The 22,280-nt window shown below is 32.5% G+C and overlaps 1 protein-coding gene and 1 long non-coding RNA gene across 3 annotated transcripts in view; one reads left to right on the top strand and one right to left on the bottom strand.

Annotated features, from left to right (window-relative positions):
* Positions 1-22,280, top strand: part of PDE9A (phosphodiesterase 9A) — a 149,692-nt gene that overhangs the window by 12,716 nt on the left and 114,696 nt on the right. Inside the window, exons 2-3 of one of the 2 annotated variants that reach the window (XM_031959226.1) lie at positions 11,460-11,530; positions 15,206-15,283. In XM_031959226.1, coding sequence (XP_031815086.1) covers positions 11,460-11,530; positions 15,206-15,283 — 149 coding nt within the window. Of the gene's footprint in view, positions 1-11,459; positions 11,531-15,205; positions 15,284-22,280 lie in introns of those variants that run through there. The other variant, XM_031959225.1, reaches the window with a different exon arrangement.
* Positions 1-22,280, bottom strand: part of LOC116422328 — a 113,707-nt gene that overhangs the window by 17,364 nt on the left and 74,063 nt on the right. The window contains exon 2 of the long non-coding RNA XR_004232921.1: positions 3,589-3,633. This is a non-coding gene — a long non-coding RNA (uncharacterized LOC116422328). The remainder of the gene's footprint in view (positions 1-3,588; positions 3,634-22,280) is intronic.

The raw sequence follows: 22,280 nt of genomic DNA, 5'->3' as shown, positions 1-22,280 counted from the left end.
ATAAATAATAACTGAGTCAGATGTGAAGCCAGTTCTATAAGTAGCAGATATGAAGTAGATCTGGGAGAAACTCCAATTCCTTTTTACAAGTTCTCATGGAAAGAATTATATTTTTTGACAGGGAAATAAGATTTTTGTTTCCTAAAGAAAAACTCAAGGTAAAAAGAGAAAGGAAGAAGAAAATAGAAGGGGAAAGAAGAAAGTGGGGAGGGATGAGGTAGAAAAGAGTAGAGGATATATATGAAAGAATGGTGGATGAAGGGGAGAGAATAGAGTAGGAAAGAAAGGGAAAAAGAAAAAAGAAAGGAGGAAAGGGAAAAAAGAGAAAGGAAGCATGGACAGATATGAGTGCATCATTTTGCTTAATTAATCTGTTAAACTACTAAAAAGTGGATCAAAGCCCTGAGCTCTCTTATCAAAGAAATAAATATATGATTAAAAAAACAAAACAAAGCATTGGGCTAATCATGCAAGGAGAGAGTTGTATTATCAAAATAAAAGAGAAATAGTCCCTAGAATTTGGCTAACTTATGAAAATATATGGACAAGATTTCTGCAAGGATAATATTGAAGACAAGTAAATCATGTACCAGGCTACAAGATGTGAGATGTTTTGGAAATCCCACCCTGATTTAACATACTCCAAGAATGTGTGCATGGAACTCTCTCTCTGGGATTCCCTAGAATTACTTCTCCTCTGGCCTAGGAGTATTTATTGTGGCTACTTTCAAATAAAAGCTACAACAAATGTTGCCTAGATAAGTCTGAATCTGCACTTCAGACCACCAGTTATCTTTTCTGCTCCATGTTTCTTTCCTTGAACATAAATAACTGAACATCCATGACTACCTTGGAAGCCCATGAGTTTATAAATTACTCATCAGTGCTTATTACATCATATGGATACTGCAGACACTTGAAAACTTCTCAGAAAATGACCAGCAGGGGCCATTAGGTGGCGCAGTGGATAGAGCACCAGCCCTGAAGTCAGGAGGACCTGAGTTCAAATTTGGTCTCAAGACATTTATCACTTCCTTCCTGTGTGACCCTGTGCAAGTCACTTAACCCCAATTGCCTCAGGGGAAAAAAAAATGACCAGCAACAGAAGAATAAACACTACCCCTGTCCCTGATTTGGCAAAAGATATGGACCTCAAGGTCCTCAAGGATGTTGTTCAGACAGTGCAGAATCCAAGTTAAAGTCAAATGCCTATTTAAGGTATTGCCTCATATCTTAATATTTTAAATATCAATCTCTAGTGAAAGTATAATGGGAATTAAGTTATTATAGTGAATTTTAGAAGAATATAATTGAACTGGAAAGTGCTGCAGTAGTTAGAACACTACATGTTTAATCAGGGAGACCTAAGTTCAAATTTGGCTTTAGACACTAAATAGGTTTGTAACTCTAGGTATGTCACTTAAACTCTGTTAAATCATTTCAGGCAAGTGATTTCACTTCTGTCAGCCTCATTTTTCTTATCTGTAAAAAAGAAATAATAGTAGCACCTACTCACAAAGGTTGTTATGAAGATCAAATGAGATATTTATAAAGCACTTTACAAAGTGCATGGAACATACGTGTTTCCTTCTCCTTTATTGCTTACTGTATAATATTTAAGTCTTTGTCAATTTGTACATTTGGGCATTTTGTGTTTTATACACTTCCTTTGTGTGGAGTAAATACCTATACTATATCTGATCTACTCTGTACATTGAATACTTTAATATTCCTTTTCAGGGAGAATTTTAGCTATGAGCCGAACTTCAACCTTAAGTAATCTTCCTCAGGGTTCTAAGGTGGGGGCAAAAAGAGACATAATCAGAGATTCTTGGTGCTTGCCCAGATCACCTATGAGTAAGGGAAGAAAATCCTTCTCCTCTTATTAATTTAATTCCTGGCACTACCTGAATCATGGATGAACTGTGATCTCTACCCTTTGAATATAGCAGAAAAAGTTTTTTGTTCTTGTTCTCAAAGACAACCATGACATCAAGGAGGTATTGCCATATCATGCAAATGAATTGGATTTGAGTGAAGGAAAACTGTGAGAGGTTCATTATCTCCTCTGGAACCATCTAGGTCCGGTGGCCCATCCAAATGATCAGTTATCCATCAGGATGACTACCTTAATACAGTGGACCTTGGTCTTTTTGAGGTAAGGTCTTGAACAAATCTCAGTTTGACTGAGATAAGTACCTTTTCAGTGAATAAGACTAGAAAGAAATGAGGTAAAGAATAACCCTTTTTACCTAGCCCCCCCCCCCCAAAAGTAATCTATCTGGAAGGGGAAGGCCCTCAGGGTTTCTGATAAAAAAAATTGATATTTATTTTTACTCTGAGCCAAACTGGGTCAAAACAAAGACCAAATAAGTGCAGTCTCAGACCTTTTGTTGGCTAATCAATGAAGTTCAGAGTGGTTTGAGTTTAAGTCATGGTCTTCTAGAGTGCAAGGACAAAGGAATGTGAGACTGAAAGAGCAGCAGAAAAATTGACAAAAAGGAAAACAGCCATCTCAGTCCTGCCAGGTTTAAAAACATTGCCTTCTCTAACTATGTAGCCTGTCAGAGGAGGCTTACAACTACCTATGTGATAGAAGGTACAGAGGCTTCCTTGTTAGACAATATAGACATGTTCCAAAAGTCCCTCAGAGAGCCTCCCTATTAAGCAATCTGGGCAAACCCAGACAAACCCAAATTATCAAAAAAAGAACTTGACCCCTTTCTTTAGATACCAGGCTTCCTCATCTCCCAGACCTGAACCCAGTCAATATAAACCTAGAATTAGCAGTCTTTTAGTGGGAGAGAATGATTATTCCATTTTCTCTGGGTGCAGCATGTTTATTGCTACATCTAATTTTATAGTTCCTCTTCAGAGACAATAAAGGGAAAACAAAGAAGAAAACAAACAAGAAAAATTACAAAACCAGTGACTACATCAAGGATAATTAAACAGATTTTGAATTACGAAATACAAAACATTCATTACAGATTGCAAAGTATTGTTTAATATCTCCTGAAAATCACTAGTGCAGAAAAGACAGTAAGATTTAGCAGATAATAGTCTGGTTGAAAGCAGTTTAAAATCCAAAGCTAAAAAATAAATTGCTCAAAGACTCCTGGAACTGTTTCAACTGATTTTAAGTCAGATTCTCAGTCTATATAATCTGTTCCCAGGTAGTGGTATCAAGAAACATGTTCTGTTATCTTTCGTAACAATTCTAAGCAATATGGATATATTCCAGGCATTACTATCTTTCAACTAATTCATTATTGATCCATCATCCAGGAATTTATTTAAACTATTGTTGAGTTATTAAGCCCACTTATTAGTATTGTAATTAAGAGATGTCATAGTTGAGGGGCCACTACTAAATAAATCACCATCTTTCCAACATGGGGAGGTAATGTTTAATTAGAGTTAGCAGAAGGAACCTGACTATTCCAAGTGGATGAGTACAGCTTTTTGTCTTTGGTTAGAATTAGGCTATCAGTTGATGCATCAAGTACCTCAAATAATCTTCCAGTGCATGGAGAAATGGGGCATCTGGATTTTCTAGTTCTCTAACATTGTCAGCACTTTCCTTACCTTGTTGCATGACCATGACGTAAAAGGGATTTGACTTGAGGAAAGCTACAGAAAATAAAGAGAAAGATGCAATTTCAGCAGAAAGATGTTACCTTCAAGGTCAGAGAAACATGATGATGACAACCCGGCTTCCTCTTATCTTTATCTATGATGGACTAGCTCTATCCTAAGATTAGAAATTCCTGATATGATAACCTAGGAGCTTTGTGCAATCAAAACTGGTCATTTTTGCCTCCTATCTATAATTATTTTGAATAGTTAGATGGCACAATGGGTAAAGTGCCACTCCTGGATTCAGGAAGAATCATCTTCATAAGTTCAAATATGGTTTCAGACACTGGCTATTGATTCTAGACAAATCACTTAACCCTGTTTGCTTCAGGTTTCTCAACCGCAAAATGAGCTGGCAAAATAAATGACAAACTTTGCTAATATAAAATCCTAAATGGGATCACAAAGAATTAGACATGACTAAAACAACTTAACATAATTATTTTAGATGGAATTTCTCTTTCCATCACTACCTGTTGGATTTTGTTAGTAATATATAAAAATGATAGTGATTTATGTATGTTTGTTATATGTCCTACAACTTTGATCAAGTTAATTGTTTCATTAATTTTTAATGAAATCTGTAAGATTCTCTAAATAAACCATCATATCATCACAAAAGTAATAATTTTATTTATTTCTCTGCTTACACTTATCACCCAAAATTTCTTTTTCTTTTTGTTATAGCTAATATTACTAGCACTATATTTGATAGTAATAAAGATAATTAATATCCTTTTTTCACATCTGATTTTAGTGGTAAGGCATCTCTATGGCTTATCCTCATTACAGATAACAATGTCTCTTGGTTTTTGACATATGTCACTTACTATATTAAAGAATGCTTCATTTGTTCCTATGCTTTCTAATGTTTTTAATGGGAATAATATTTTGTCAAAAACTTTTTCTACATTTGTTGATATAATCATATGATTTCTGTTGTATTTCTTATATTGACCAATTATCTTAATAAATTTCTTAATATTGAGCTATCTCTGCATTAATAGTATAATTCCACTACACTTATATATACAGTCTTGGGTAATATGTTGTTGTAGTTTCCTGGATAGTATTTTATTTCAAAAATTTGCACCAATATTCATTAAGGCTATTGTTCCATGGTTTTCTTTCTCTGTTTTGACTCTTCTTGATTGAAGTTACCAAAATGATATAGAATTTCCTATTTTTTCAAGCAGTTTGTATAGTATTAGAATTGTTTTATTATTATTATTATAGCTTTTTATTTACAAAACATATACGTGGGTAATTTTTCAACATTGACTCTTGCAAAACCTTACATCCCAACTTTTCCCCTCCTTCCCCCTACTCCCTTCCCTAGATGGCAGGTAGTTTAATACATATTAAATATGTTAAAGTATATGTTAAATTCAATATATGTATACATAGTTATACAGTTATTTTGCTGCACAAGAAAAATCAAATCTAAAAAGAAAGAAAAAATCTGAGAAAGAAAACAAAAATGCAAGCAAACAATAAAAGAAAGAATGGAAATGCTATGTAATGGTCTACCATCATTTCCCATAGTTCTCTCTCTGAGTGTAGCTGATTCTCTTCATTACTGAACAATTGGAATTGGTTTGAATCATCTCATTGTTGAAGAGAGCCACATCCATCAGAGTTGATCATCATATAATCTTACTGTTGCCATGTATAATGATCTTCTGGTCCTGCTCACTTCACTTAGCATCAATTCATGTAAGTCCCTCCAAATCTCTCTGAAATCTCTGTTGGTCATTTCTTACAGAACAATAATAGAATTGTTCTTTTTGATAGAATTCTCTTGTAAATCCATCTAGTCCTGGATGCTTTTCTATACATGTTCATTTATAGGTTGTTCAATTTTTATTTCAAATATAGGATTAAGTACTCAATTTCCTGTTTTATTCCTATAAATAAATGTCTTTCTATTTCATTTAGAGTAAGATTTTCATTAGCATAATAAAACTGGCCATTTGGGGCATACAGCAAATTTGGGTAAAATAGCTCCAAATAACATCTTATTTCTTCTTCATTGTTGTGATTCATGTTTTTCATTTTTAATATTGATGATTTGATTCTTTCTTCATTAATTAAGTTATCTAAAGCCTTAGTTATTTTATTATGTTTTTTTAAGTGCTCAGTTTTATTTATTGTCAGTGGGGATTTTTGTTTTCAATTTTGTTCATCTCTCCTTTGATTTTCAGAATTTCTAGTTTGACATTTAATTGGGAATTATTGATTTGTTGATTTTCTAGAGGGCAGAGAGTTAGTTGCATATCTAATTCACTGATATGTTCTTTTTCTTTTTTATTGATGAATATGTTTAAAGACATAAGTTTTCCCCAAAGTATTGCTTTGGCTGAATCTCAAAATTTGGGACATGTTGTTTTGATTGTTTTGATTATTTTCAATGAAATTATTAGGTTTTTCTGTCATTTATTTTTGATCCACTTATTCTTTAGAATTAACTTATTTTCTAAATAGTTTTTTTTTATTTTCCAAATAGTTTTTAATCTTTGCTTCAAAGATCATTTATTGTTGTTTTTATTACCTGAAGGCCACTTAAAGATGCATTTGATAATTCTATTTTTCTGAATTTGTTTGAAAGGGTTTTTTTTCATGATAAATTTCTGTGAAGGTGCTATGCACAGATGGGAAATCAGTATTCTCCTTTCTATTCTCATTCAAAACTCTTCAGAACTTGATCATATGCATATTTTTCTAAAATCTTAGTCAGGTCCTTTATTTCTTTTATTTTTTGGTAAGATTTATCTAGATTTGAAAGGATAAACTGAGATCCTCCACTATCATAGTGTAATGGTCTCTTTTGCCTTGTAATTTATTGAATATTTCCTTTAAAAATGTAGATGTTATATCATTTGGTACATATGCATCTAGTATTTCTATTAATCCTTTGTCTATGGAATCTTTTAATAAAATATAATTTTCCTGTTGATGCCTTTAATTAGTTTTTTTTGTTCTTCTTTTTTCTGACAATATGATTGCTAACCCACCTTTTTTTATTTCTATAGAAACATTGTAGTTCCAATCCCACATTTTAATACCATGTTTATATTTCTGTTTCAAGTTAATTTCTTTTCCTTTAAGAATTAAGAGTTTTTGTATCAATAGATAACTCCTCTTCTGTTTAGTATGATTTTGTATGTTCTGTTTGTATGATTTCTTATATATAACCCTCTTCTGATTTATATATGAGCGCATCCCAGTTACATTCATGGCTGTGGTTGTTAATTGTGTATTTTCTTTCATTGGATTTATTAGAATTTCTTAAAAATTCTCTGTTTCAAGGTCTATTTTTCCCCCTCTAGGATTATACTTAGGTTAGTTGGTCAGTTTTCTTGGTTGTAAGCCTAGATCTTTTGCTTTCTGGAATATCACATTTCAAGTTCTCTATTTCTTTATAATGTTGGCAGTTAAATTTTATATCATTCTGACTGAATCGTTAGTACTTGCACTCATTCTTTCTGGTGACTTGTAGTATTGTTTCTTTGACCTAGAAGCTCTGAATTTAGACTATAATGTTCCTAGGAATTTTCACTTGAAGTTCACTTGAATTCAACATGTGACAAGTGAAGTCTTTCAATTTCTATCTTGACCTCTGGTTCTAAGATAATTCAGACAATGTTCTTTTATGATAGAATTCTTATTTTTATTATGTATTTGTCTTTTGTTTGTGTAGGATTTTTTTTTTGGTCATAACTTTCAAACAGATTAGATTCTCTCTCTTAAATATGCTTTCCAGATTAGTTACTTTTGCTATGAGATGCATTCCCTTTTTTCTACTTTTTTCAGGCTTTTGGCTTTTTCCAACCTTTCAATTCTCTTTTCATATTTTTAATGACTTCATTATTTTTTCTCTCATTTGGTTTATGAAATTATTTAACTCGCTTTATCTCTTTCAAAAATTCCAATTGAATTTGTGCTTAGCTGCATTTTTTGGAGACATTGCTTGCAGATCTTTTGAAGTCATTCTCTTCTTATGCTGAATTCCCCTTTCACCATAATAGCTCTTTATGGTGATTTTTTTTATTTGTTAGTTTTTTCAGTCTATTACAATGGTCTTTAAGTTAAGGTTCTAACTCTAATTCACTAGATACAAAGAATGAGGTAAGGGTGGGGGAAATGACTGAACTGAGCTTCAGTCCTCTTGCATCCTTTTGCTATGTTCCTAGTTTTGACATCTTCTGTTCTATGAAAAACTCTTCAAAAGAATGTATCTTTCAAATTTACATATCTTCCAAAAACACTCCAAAATTCTTTTAAAATACAGCTCAGCCTCATGATTCCTGATACCAAAAAATTAGCAGTAACCATCCTTCATGTCTTTGTTGTGAGCCTCAGGACGAATTAACTTTGAGAATTCCTACTCCACACCCCTCCTCCAAGAAATAATAATTCATCATTGTATACTTGGAATGGGAATACTTGCCAAAAAAAAAAAAAAAAAAAAAAAGCTTTGGATGCAGTTTCAGATAGTTGACTCTTGAACATAGTGACTCTGGAACTCAATGGAACTTTGCAGGATTAGAAATATAAAGCCACAGAAAATTTGAAACATTGTTGTTTTTTTTTAAATTATTCTTTCAGTAGCCATTACAGTCACTCTGCTCATGCATACTCTCAATATTTTCCTGTGTTGTTAGCACTCTCTTCTTGTCATCTAATTTGCTAGAGGAGGAGAAAAGCTCCACTGAACCTGGGAAAATTTCCAATGTCTTTAAAAGTGATGTCACTTAAGAAAACTAAATTTTCCTAATTTGGATAGAGATCTTTTTTTCTCTTGCTCTGATCATTCAGGGGATTTTAAGAGATCATGCAATTTTTTCTCAATATTTTATTTTCCTAAATTCACATATAGTTTTCAACATTCATTTTTTGTAACCCTTTGTGTTCCTAATTTTTTCTTCTTCCTTCCCTTGATTCCCCCTTCCCGAGACAATATACAATCTGATATAGGTTGAACAAGTGCAATTTTTTTTCCACATTTGCCATGCTGAATAAAAATAATCACACAAAAAGGAGAAAAACCATGAGAAAGAAAAAAAACAAACTGAAAAAAAATTAAAATTTTGTGCTTTGATCCTCATTCAGTCTCCATAGTTCTCTCTCTAGGTGTGGATGGCATTTCTATCCCAAGAATATTGGAATTGTCTTAAATCACTGCATTGATGAGAAGAGCCAAGTCCATCACAGTGATCATACAAATTAAAGTGGTTTACAAAAAGGGAAAAAACCTTTCAGCATACAGAAAATTGTCAATTTTTTCTAGAATTCATTCCAATTTTAAACTTTCAGAATCACTTGCTCTGGATTGAAGTTTTTTTTTTTTTTTTTTTTTAATCTTTGTCATGTTAGCTTTTTAATATAAATTTTTTCAGTCACTTTCTGTTTATATTTAGTTAATTAAAAGAAACTCCTTTGATCTACCCACAGTCAGACATTACCAAACATCAACAAAATGATGATGAACTGCTTAAATCATATTTATGAAGAAGATATAAGAAAAACTCTGTGTTTTAGGATGATTTTGTTTTGTTTTGATTATTTTTAAAGATGTAAGAAAAGAAATGGAAAATTAATGCATTGTGAGAAAGAAACGAAAAAGTAGGATGAGGGACATACTATTTCTCATAATTAAGGAGCACAAGAAAACTATGAAAATATTCAGGAAGGGGTGAGAGGAACAGGCATCTTATGAACCTCACTTTTATCTGAACCAGGTAAGGGAAAGTAAAAACGCAAAACACATACATATAATTCAGTGCAGCAATAAATTAGACTCTAAAGAAAAATAGATGGGGAATGAAAAGAGAAGGAAGTTGAATTTTAAAAACAGATTAAAGTATGTCAGAGAATACACAGAAGTAATTTTTTTTGTTTGTTTGTTTCAGTGGGTGAGTTTTAATAGAGAGATTTTTTAAAAAATAAAGAACATATAAGATTTAGTAACTGGCACCAGGCTATCATAAAAAGAAGAGAGATAATGCACTGATAGCAGCCATTTATTTATAGATATAGCAATATTCCTTACAGTCCTATTTTTCTGTCTTTTTTTGTAAAAGATAGCAGCAAAGAAAGAAAATAGAGAATTTGATGGAGCTAAATACACAATTAATGGTCATAGTCATGACTGTAAATGGAATAAACTTAACCATAAATGGAAGAGAAATACAGAATGGATAAAAGTTCAATATTTTGTTTACAGGAAATATATTTAAAGTTTGAAGACTCACAAAGAGTTTGGGAAATAATGTGAAATAAGCAACTGTCCTTAATCCCTAAGTCTTCAAAGGAAAAGTCATAAATCTTTTTGAAAAGAATGTTGCCACAATTTTATACTTATGTGGATGAATGTGATAGTCAAAAAAGATTATAAAAGACTAGCCAAGAAGCTTACAGAATTAATAGAAAGCTCAGTTCAGTGAAAAGAACATTGGCTCTGTAATAATAATAAAAAAAAATCCCAGGGTTTAAATATTGCATGTGATCAATTCTACATGGCCTTGGGCAAGCCTTTTAACTTCCTTAGGTCCCAGTTTTCTACTTTACAAAATGAAGGTATTAGACCAGTTTGAAAAAATTGACATGATTAAAAGAACAAACAGGAAAGCTACTTGATGTTTAAAAGCACCATCAATAGTGAAATAATAAAAATATTTAATATATTCCCTGTACCATCATCACAAATCTAGGTTACACTATCCTACAATTCTATAGAGCTGCAATGAGAATATTGAACACACATATAGAATATACCAGTAGAAATGTGCATATTTAGGAAGAACATGTGATCAAAGCAACTCACAAATAATGGACTTTTCAAAGCCCAGAATCATTTCTCTTCTTTAAATATCCTCATTTTTCTTCCTCTGGATTTACCATTTCTAGTGGGTAGGTCATTCATCTAGGTCCCTTGAGCCTCTTTTTTCTGCATGACTCAATGTCTAATGGCCAGGGGTAGCTCTCTTCTCAACTCCAAGTTTTTCTTGCCTCAGTATGTCTCCTACTGATAGGAGACACCATGACCAATAAAAAGAAGGAGAAGAAATTCCATTCCACCCCTTTCCTAAGAGACAAAGTTATTTCCTAACATACTCTCTTCCATGCTGCCAGGCCTCAAATTCTTCAAAATTGGATCCTACTTCAAATGATGATTTAAAGATTATGTCTCACTTTTTAAAGAGCTATTTGGATCATAGCTAATCAGTCAATGAGTAGCTGCCCATTAATTCCATCAGTTTTAATGGGAGAATTTCATACTTTTTGAAATGCTATCAATGTGTAACCTTTTAAAAAATTATTTAAGACCTTAACACCCTGTTTTCTTTAATAACTATTTCCTCAGCTTCTGGGATTTTGTTAATTAATCTGTGAGAAAATCAATTGATCAGGGGTATCCCAATCATTTCTTCTCTACCACCACCATCACCATCACCACTACCACCACTATATTAGTTTGATGTTTCAGCCTAGAATGCTAAGATGGTCTAATATTAATGATAATTAGAGTAATATTTTATTATAAGCAGCTATTTTAAGATTAGTTTATCTTTTTTTCAAAATTGTATTTATACTATATAAAAGTATTTTGCTACATAATACTTACAGAAAGGCATAATTTAAAATGTATCTAGTAATATAATAATATTCCAGTATTCACAGATATTTTACTTGCTCAAAAAAATGAACTATTAAATTTTAACTATATTAAAAGCACATAGAATTTGATATCATCAGGAAACTAATCGGAGATTTTCCTGACCTGTTTTTTATTGTTCTGTTACTATTCTGTTTCAAAGGTGGTGTTTAGCAAATATTGCAGCTCCAGTGACATCATGGATCTAGTTTGCATCGCAACTGGTTTACCTCGGTAAGTTCTCCAGAATTGTCATTTTTTGGACCAAGTATTTTGTCTTGTAAGTTTCCTAAGTTCAAATTCATGGAAAAGATAAGGCAGAGAAAATTATCACTATGAGGAACTAGAGTATTGCTGAAAATAAGGCAGTATTAAAGACATGCCCAACATGGATCACCTCTTCTGCCCTAAGAGTTCTTTCAAGTCAGCAAAACTTAAGCATTGTCATCTTGTGAGGACTAGGGACTTAGATTAAGATTTAAAATTCTGGCTTTTCTCTTGGCTTGCAGATAGTATGGAAAATAAGCTTTTTTCAGTTAACTACTTAATATCCACAATAACAATGCCAAAGGACAAAAGAAGAAACAAGTTTTATATAAACACAAATATATTTGGAGGACAAAACAGTCATTTTGATTTGATTTGGTCAATAGATACTAAATAACAAAACTGAGTGAATCTTCTAATTGTTTTAGCCTTTTGCATGTATAAACATAACATCAGGCAAAAACATGATCAAAAATGAGACTAAAGGTCAAAATATAGTTTCATCACTTGTTGCTGTATCAATCAGTCAATTTAATCATGATTTATTAACTGTCCACTTACTGTGCTAGATAGTACCTATTCTCATAGATCATGAAATCTAATGGGGGAAACAAGTAAACAGATTTGTATAAACAAACTATATACAGGATAAATAAGAAAAAAATTAAGAGTGAGAAGACATTAGGCATAAGGGAATTTGGAAAGGTTTCCCCTAGAAGATAAGATTTTAGTTGGGACTGAAAGAATGCCAAGAAACCTTATAGCCAGAGATGAGGAAGAAGAACATTCCGGTTATAGGAGACAGCCAGATTAAATGCCTGGAGTCAAGAAATGAAATGTTTTATTCATGCAATAGTATAGAGGTCCATGCTATTGCATTAAAGATCATGTAGTAGGAAATAAAGTGTAAGAACATTTGAATAGCAGAAGGGATCTAGATTATAAAGGAATTTGAATGCCAGAGGATTTTGCATTTGATTTTGAGGCAATATTGAAATTTATTGAGCACTTTGGATGATATGGTAAGAAAATTACTTTAGGGAAATGATTTAGGTAGCTGAATGGAGGATGAGAAAGATTTGAACAAGTAGACCCAATAGCAGATTATTGTAAAAGTCCAGGCATGAGATCAAAGGAAAGAAAGGAGAGTGTTCAGCAGATGTTAGGAAGTATTAAGGATGCTACTTAAGTTGTGAGCCTGAGTGACTTGGAGAATAATATCATCCTCTATAATAATAGGAAAATTAGTAGGAAGTGGAATGTTTAGGAAGAAAAATAACAAAATCAGTATTAGATATTTTGAGTTTAAGATGTTTATTGGACATTCAGTTTGAAATTACTGAAAGGCTGTTGAAGATGTAAGATAAAAGTTCAATAGAGAGGGTATGGGGGAAAAAAAAGTTAGATTTGAGTATCATTAGCATAGGATTGTTATTTAAATCCAGAGGAGTTGATGGGTATACTAAGTAAAGTAATATAGCTGGAGAAGTGAAGAGATTGCCAGCAAAGCAGATTGAGGAGCAGATTGTCAAATAGGTAAAAGGTAAACCAGGAGAGAGTGGTATCCTGGAGACTTAGAGAGAAGAAAGTTTGAAGGAAGAAAAAATGATCAACATTTTCAAAATGTGAAAAAAATTGAGGTGAATGAAGATTGAGAAAATGCCACTGGATTGGCAGATATTCTCTGGTAACTCCTATTGGTACTTTCTTGATAAATTGTTTTAGTAAATGAATTTCCTAATGATAATTGCCAGCACTAAAATGCACGTCTTCTCACTCTCAGTGTCAGACACTTTCTATTAATTATAAAATTGTTCATAAGTAAGGAACAATCAGTTAGGAAAGAATTCTAATATCATACAATGTAAGAGTTGTAAATATCCTTGAAAATCATCTGTTTCATTCCTGTTAGAAGAGAAACTGATTGCAATTAAATTGACTAATAATTTGAATAATATTCTATAGATGAAGGTTACTGATATTTTCTACTTTACATTTTTGAATTTTCCTGATGTCAGAGATTCTGTCAAAAATTGTATGACTACTGCTAAAAAATATATGTAAGAATTTGTGGGTATATGTACTTGTTGAAAGGAATGTTGGGCTCATGAATAAATGAACAAATGAATATTTATGGAAGCTGACATATTAGCAAGACCACCTTCCATGCAAAATTATACTAATGGAAGTACCCATGCTTGAAAGCATTTTTACCTCTTAGAAATATTTCATGTGCAACCTTCATATGTATGATAAAAGGGAGAGCTTTTATCCTCAAACCAAGGTGAACATGTTTTACTAAAACCCAAAAGCTAAAGTAGTTTAGGCTTCTGCCTTTCAATTTAGACTTCATTTGGAAACAAAAACCTGTAAGGTCCCAAGTTAGCAACTAAATCAGAAAGCAATATACTTTATTTGTAAAAAGAATCTTGGGGAAAAGCTTATATTATTTCTGTATTTCATATTATGAGTATATGCCGACTCAGATACTGAATCCTGGGAGAAATGTGAATAGAAAAGAACAAATATGGTTTTATTGACTCTCAAAGTAAATATTAATTTTAATTTTCCTTTTAGTTTTAGCCACTCCCCTAAGTATTTCAGATCCTATAACTGAAAAAGAGGCATTTTTTGATTATTCTTGTCATTTTTTTCCCTACAAATTCATTTGTAAATTTAGCTTATTAATTTGAGAATTTTAGAAGCATTTGTGTGCAAGGCATTGAAACCAATACAAAGGTAAATAAAATGTGGGGTTCCTGTCCTTCTGGAGCCTAATGTAAGATTTGTTCACAAACAAATTTAATACAAATGCAAATAAAAGCACTATAAAGAACCATGATTAGATCAGGAATAGATTATTTTTTCTTGGGGGAAAAGAATCCCACTACACATAATTTGAGAGATTTATTGCACTGATTAAATTATAACAATGGTCCTTTTGTGATCAGGAATTAAACAGTTTTGCTTTTTAAGAAGAACTCAGTCTCCTTCTCTCTCACATGTACCTCTATCCAATAATTGTAATTTTATTTTACTTGTCATGATTAGGATATTTACTTATTTTTTGTTTGTTTTGCTGAAACACTTGGGGTTAAGTGACTTGCCCAGGCTCACACAGCTAGGAAGTGTTAAGTGTCTGAGGACAGATTTGAACTCAGGTCCTCCTGACTTCAGGGCTGGTGCTCTGTTCACTGTGCCACCTACTTGCCCCATAAAGATATTTACTTGTGAAATTAACAAAATAAATTTAATATCCAATTATTTCAATTTTTATGATATTTACTTAAGATGTAATAAAGTTATTTTTCTATGAATGCAATTGTAATTTTTGTTGGTTCTTTTTTATTAAATGATATTTTTTCATATCCTCCAATTCAATCATTATCCTTATTTCAAAACTCCAGAGTTTATAAATTCTGAGGATAGAGACTATGCCATTTCTCTTTGAATCTTCCTTAATACCTAGGATAGTTCTATAATAGTATCTGCTTAATAAGTGTTTAATTGAATGCATATCATATCTTGAACTTACTGTGGTTATATTTCCTCTAAGTTAAAAAAAATCTTTAACATGATGTATTGTTTCAGAGGTCTTCAAAAAACTAAGGTTTGAAAAAATTTATTTAATATATCTTTCAGGAATACAACAATATCACTTTTGACCATAGATGATGCTATGGTTTCTATTGATCCAACAATGCCAACAAATTCAGAAAGGTAATAACATTTTCTTTTTTTATCATACTATGTGACCTAACACAATGTTCTGTAATTTTAAAAAAAATCCCCCCATTCTGTTTTTAAAATGTTCTGTTGAGTTTTTGTGTCACCTTCATTTCCAAATATATTTCTTGTTTAGCACCCAGCAAGGTATGCCTTATAACAAAAAGTAAAAAAGAAAGAGGAACAAAAGCAATCCAACAAATTTACCAACATATCAACCTTGTCTTACAATATGTGCAATATCCCACACTTCTAAATACCAGATTTTGGAGAGAACAGATACATGTGTTCTTAATTTTTATTAGTAGACAAATTTTGCTTTCCAAATAATTAATATCTAGTAGTTTTAAACTGACAGACATAATTTGCTTGAAGCAAACCCAGATCAGAAAATGTATTTTTATAGCTTATTATATTATTTACTTTGCAGCAGTATAAAAAATATTTTTGGGGAGTGGGGGGTTAAGTGACTTGCCCAGGATAACACAACTAGGAAGCGTTAAGTGACCAGATTTGAATTCAGGTCCTCCTGACTTCAGGGTTGGTGCTCTAGCCACTGGGCCATTTAGCTACCCTGAAAATATTCTTAATAAAATTCCTTTAAACAGGAAATTTCACTAATTCATTTAATATTTTTTAAAAAACTAACTAGTTCCTCTAATTTTCCTCTCATCTTCCTCTTCATTCTGCTCTGTGTATATTATAGTTTGCCAATGTTCTTCTTAAGTTGTAGTGTCTAAAACCAAAAAACTTTGCTCCTAACATGGTCTATACTTTATTCACCTCTTATTCTCCAACCCTCATCCATATACATATACTGACCTGTAGAAAGTCTACCCACTCATCATTCTTCAAGACCAGCAAAAATTCACCTAATCTGTAAAGACTTTTCATCATCCTACATGAGTTTTCTTTTCTGTGAACTTTTTTGAAATTATTGTTTTAGAAATTAATCTAACATCTTTGTATTACTCTGTGATATCTCTCCTGTTGTCCTGTTGTTTAGAAGTGTTATTTATATTTTTTAGTATTATATTACTGTTTTGTATATATTATCTCCCTAAATAAATTATAGCTTTCCTAAAAGCATTGAATTTTTGCATAACTGCCTATACTCCTATGACAACTAGCACTGTAGTTAGCTAATGGTAGTTGATCAATTAATGTTTGTTTTCAATGTTAAATTTGGTCTCGTCTCTCAAAAAAATTGGTAAATTCTGTGCCAGCAAAATACTACTGTATTGAATAAATGAATGAATAAAGCATATATTAAGCACTTATATGTCAAGCATGGGGTTATATATTGCGAATACAAATAGCAAAAGCAAGGACAATCCCTAGTACTTTTTTTGTATATTCCTTTTAGAACCTATATTATGTTTATTCTCAATAAAAATTCATTGATAAGGTTGATGAGAGTTAAATTGAATGCCCATAATCTACATAGATAACAAAGTGTTCCCTAATTCCTCCAGGATTGGTTCTCAAGATGCTTCTTTCTGTAGTGAGTGGGGAGGCAGCATGGTTCATTGGAAAGAATATTATCTCTGAAGACCTGTGTTCAAATCGTATCTCTGATATTTATTACCTGGGTCTACGTAGGCCTCAGGTTCCTCATCCATTATCATTGTTGTTCATTTATTTCCATCTTGTCTGACTTTTTGTAACTCCATTTGGGATTTTTCTTGCCAAAGATACTGGAATGTTTATTATTTCCTTCTCTAGCTCATTTTACAGATAAGAAAACTGAGGCAAACAGGGTTAAGTAACTTACCTAGGATCACACAGCTAAGAAATAGCTGAGGCTACATTTGAACTCAGGAAGATATCTTCCTGACTTTAGGCCTGGCGCTCTCTACACCATGATATCTTACTGAACTCATCTACCCTTCTCTATAAATGAGGGAATTGGTTTCTAGGATTCCTTCCAATTTTAGATAAAGGTCAAGTGACTTTGCTGCCTGTTAGATATTTCCTATACACACACTCTGATTCTCAGGAATATTCTTCCATCATACCCTGTAAAGACACCTATGAGAAAATAGAGAATTGAGCAACAATATATCTTTCAATCTCCTTATGCTGTTGTCATATATCTTTCTTCCTTTTCTCAGCTCAACTCCTTGAAAAAGTTTCCTATAATCTCTTACTTCTTCTTTTCACACACTTCTCATTTTAAAATCTTTCTCAGATTTCATCAGTCAACTAAAACTATTCTCTCCAAAAGTTAGCATTTTTCTCTTAATTGCTATCTTTTCTTCTAATTCTTCTCAACCTAATTGCTGTATTTCACTTTGTTGACTATCTTCTCCTGGATACTCTTTTTCTCTGAATTTTTGTAACACTACTCTCTCCTAGTTTTTACCTCCTTCCTGTCCTACTAGACTCTTGCTGGCTTCTGTGGATGCTCCCCAAGGTTCTGTCCTGGACCCTCTGCTCTTCTTTCTCTTTACCCCTTCACTTGGTAGTTTTTTACTCCTTCTCATTAGTTCCCATGCCTATACAAATCCAGTGTCAATCTCTATCCCAAGGTTTAATCCTATGTCACAAATTGTCCATTGAACTCTTCATACTGAATTTCCAAGAGACATCTTAAACCTACATAATTAAAACTGAACTAATTATCTTACTCCTTAAATTCTTCTCTCTTCTTCTGTCAAAGGCATTACTATTTTGCCCTCTCAATTTTGTAACCTCAACATTATCCTTGATTTTTCACTCTTCTTTTTCCTACCCCATCTCCATCAGATATTTCTACTTTCATGATATGTCTTGAATTCTTCCTCTTCTCTTCACTCCAGCTACCAGCTATATTCAGATTTTCATCACTTTCGATATAGATTTTACATAATCTACCAATGTTATCCTCATGTGAATGTCATTCTAGCATTCTAGGAAACAGTTTTCTAGCAGAATTTAGAGTAGGTATCCTATGTTGCTAAAAATGCTGAGAATTGTATTTCTTCTCAGGAGGAAAAGAGAGGAAGATATCTTGGGACTAGAATTTGAGGGAGGAATTGGGGGGGGGGGTTTCTGCTAAATTGGGATTTTAAATCTTCTGAAGAAAACAAGAATGTTAATTACTTTATTTAATTACTAGTTATTTCAGCTTTTTCTGGAGATTTCTTGACAGAAGGCTCTGCAGAATTTATTTAAACCAGATAATAAAGAACCATATTAGCTCTGATGCCTTAATTAAATGAGAATATATCTCAAGCAATCAATCACCCAAAATATCTTAGTCTAAGTCTCTGAAAACTTTTGGATGAAGTAAAATAATGCCAAATAGAAAATTGTTCCAATAGGCTGGGAAATTTGGTCACAACTCTAGGAGTTATCTATAAATTACCAACAAGTTCAATAGAAGGAAAAATCCAGAAATGGGAATTGTAGCATTTTACTTTCCAGCATACTTCTAAGGAATAAAGGTATCAGAGGATGGGTCAGAGAATGACATATTGAGGAAGTTCTTCAGTTTTACAGGCTACTGAGAGCACTTCTCCAGGGTGAAAGAAATCACAAGAAAGTGTCAGTTTTTTCTTCAACTTCCTGATGCTTGTCAATGCACAGACATTTCTCTCTCCCTCTCTCTCTCTCTCTCTCTCTCTCTCTCTCTCTCTCTCTTTCTCTCTCTCTGTATATATATATATATATATATATATATATACACACACACACACATATTTATATATGATATATGTACATAGTCCATGTAGGTTATATTTCATATATATATGTATACATACATATATATTCCATTGTAGAATTCCATAGGTTAGATATAAAAATAAATGGAAATGGAAAATTAGTTTAAAAGTCCAACCTTTGCCTAAATTATTTTTCCTTAATTTTCTTAACTTGGAGATCAGAGGAATGGTGATTTAAATCATAGTATTTTGCTTAAAACACATTCCCTAAAACTGAAAAAGGAAACATATGGACATTAGAATCCATTATATTGTAAGAAAAGTTACCAGGCTATTTGATCCTTTGACCTAGTGCTCCCACTACTGAGCATATGACTCATCAAGGCTAAAGAAAGACAGAAAGAGCTCATTTGTACCAAAGTATTCAGAGCAGCATTTCTAGTGATAGCAAAAACAAAAACCTCAAAAAACAAGAATTTTTAGAAACAAAAAAACATACATTTTGGGGAATGACTGAATAAATGTGGTTTTCCTGCAATGTACTAATCATCTCTACTTCTTAGATTCTAGCTTCATTCAGTGTTCAGTACTGATGCCATCTCCTTTAGGAAGTTATTCTTGATCCTTGTGTCTGTCTGTGCTTTCCCCCTCCTCAAATTGTCATGCATATATTATATGTTTACATATCTACTCAGTGTAATAAAAATTCCTTATTGCTTTGTGTCTCTGGCATTTAATACAGTGTCTCATGCATAAGAGGCATTTCATAAGTGCTTGTTAAATTGGAATGGAATATATATTTTTTGTTATAAGAAATGACAAATATGAAAAATTTAGATAACTTGTAGGAACATATATATGCATATGCAAAATATATTGAAAGACATCAGAACTCAGATTGAATGAAAGAACCAATATTGCTTCTAGAGGACTAACGATTTGACACACTCAGTAGAGAAGTCATGGATAGCAGAATTGGAATGTAGCATAAACTATTAGCAATTTTCACTGTGAAAATTTGCTCTATCTCACTGCTTTTGTTTGTTACAAAGAAGAATTCTATGTAGGGAAGAGGTCAGCCAAGGGGATTATTGGAACGTGACAGTTGTATGAGTTTTTTTTAAAGCATCAATAAGCCTTTTTTTTTTTAATAGAACTGGTCTACTTGTTTTGCTTTTTTAAATATCCCAGTGGAACAATTAAAAGATATATTAATAAAGTCTAGAATCAGTGTGAGAAAAAAATACATTTTGAGGTTCCATCCAGTACTTCATTACAGTTCTATCAGGATTTATAAATTAACACTATATATAATTGAGAAAGAATGGCAAAATTTATACTTCAATAGACCTGTGATCTCATTAACATGGTTAATTCCTTACCATACTGCAAATCACAAACTCATCCTCCCCTGCCTCACCTATACAGTTCTTGTCATAAATCCAAAGTGTCCAGCCTGTTGATCTCCATTGCTTTCTTTCAATAACCCACAGATAACCAGTGGAGAACATGAGTTGTCCAGTTCTTACTACTTAATTGATCCATCTTTTTTTTGCCCATACATTTATTTGATAATATACTTTATTCTAGTTCTTCATAAGTATTTATTTTGTGTTGCAGCCTACTCACACCCACTTTAATCCTCTCCATTTGCCTTCTGGGTGAAAGTCATTTTCAATTCTTTGAAAACTATAGAATTCTATGACTCACAGTCTTATGACACTACCACCAAAACATTGATATTAAAAATATGCATTTGTTTCTAGAGCATGTTTAGCATTTTTAAAGGAGCTTCACAGTTTCTCAAAGTCAATCCAGCTTGTTCTCTCCTTCTGGTTTAATTTTGAACCAAAGTTGTCCATTTGCAATATTTGTCTCAGATATATGAATTGATGAGTTATCACTATAGATCATCCAAGTAACTGCATGTCATAATTCTGATAATAGACATTGTTCATATATTCTGGCATCCTCAAAAATTTAGGCTAATCTTTTTTTTTTTAATCTGACTTTTCCCCCTGTATATATATATATATATGGTTAGGTCAAACTTTTGTAGTTAACATATAAAGAGCAATGGGAAACAGTGCTGCTTTCACTTCTGACCTCTATGTCCATCTAGAGGAGTTCACCAACTACTACAACCAGCTTTTACTTGGTAGGTAAACACAAGAGATCTAGGACTAGCTGCATTCCTCTGCATCCACTGCCTCTGGAATACCCTCTGTAGCCACTGGTCATGGAAGCAACCTTGTAAAGACCTATCATGGCAATTACTACTAAAGCTGTTATCCATTCTACCTCCTCAGCAGCCCCAGCTACTGAAAAACTACAGAAATTGTTCACTATCCATGTCCTTAGCATTGTCAAATGTTTCAGCAAAGACAGCTTAAACAATGGAAATGTCACTAAAAAAAAAAAAAAAAAAAATAGAAGTTTTGTAATGTTTTGCTGGAGAAGGGAAGAAGAAATCTCATGCATGAGGAGAGGAAAGATTTTTTAGCCTCTTTGTTGCATTGTAGCTGGAAAATCTCTTACCTAATTTTCCACATTTTTTTTCCATTTCTTGCTGTTGTTACTGATTACAATTCCATAAATCCTTATTGCCTAGAGCTCTTGTGCTACTTTTGGATGGTTCCACTTCCACAATGTAATGTTCTAAAGTGCTATCCAAAACTCTGAAGCTTTTATACATTGCTTCTCTATTGTTTCTGTGCTACTATTTGTTGGAGTTTCTGCTCTGTCCTGCTGAAACATCAACATGCTTCTTGCCTGATGCTTCTTGCCTCTGCTTTCACTGTTTGAGGGAAGCTACCATTCTCTTACTAAGAGATGTCCAAGGCCACATGCTTTAGATTTAATCAATGAATTTTCGATGTTTTGTTAACTATTTAGTGGCTCCACTTAGCTAGTCAATAAAAAGGCCAGTAGGTTACTTAAGTTTTTATTTATTGTCCCCTCTTAATTAAAGATAACCAGCATTTACTCTTAGCTGACTCATGGAGTGAATTCCTTTCACCTCCTCCCAAAAAGGATAGAGGTAGTATACTGTTCATGTGAATAGCTTCTCTAGGTGGGGGACAGAGAGGAATTTACAATTTTTAAATTTAAATATGTGGATATAATACAAAGATACTGCATAGCAAAATGAGAAATAAACTGGAATTCTAAACAAGCAGTAAGAAAAAAAAAAAACTGAAAACAACAAAAATCTCTGGAAATAAAGTTTAACCAATGAAGGGAGGAAACAAAGCTTTTTACAGGAACTCATTCTAGGTGTGTTCATATGTTAACTATTCTGCCAAATTTGTTTCAAACTTAACTGGGGATAAAACCAGAAAATA

The sequence above is a fragment of the Sarcophilus harrisii genome, chromosome 3 (assembly GCF_902635505.1).
Source record: "Sarcophilus harrisii chromosome 3, mSarHar1.11, whole genome shotgun sequence".
In the NCBI taxonomy this organism is placed as follows: domain Eukaryota; kingdom Metazoa; phylum Chordata; class Mammalia; order Dasyuromorphia; family Dasyuridae; genus Sarcophilus; species Sarcophilus harrisii.
This window is presented reverse-complemented; position numbering and strand designations above follow the sequence as displayed.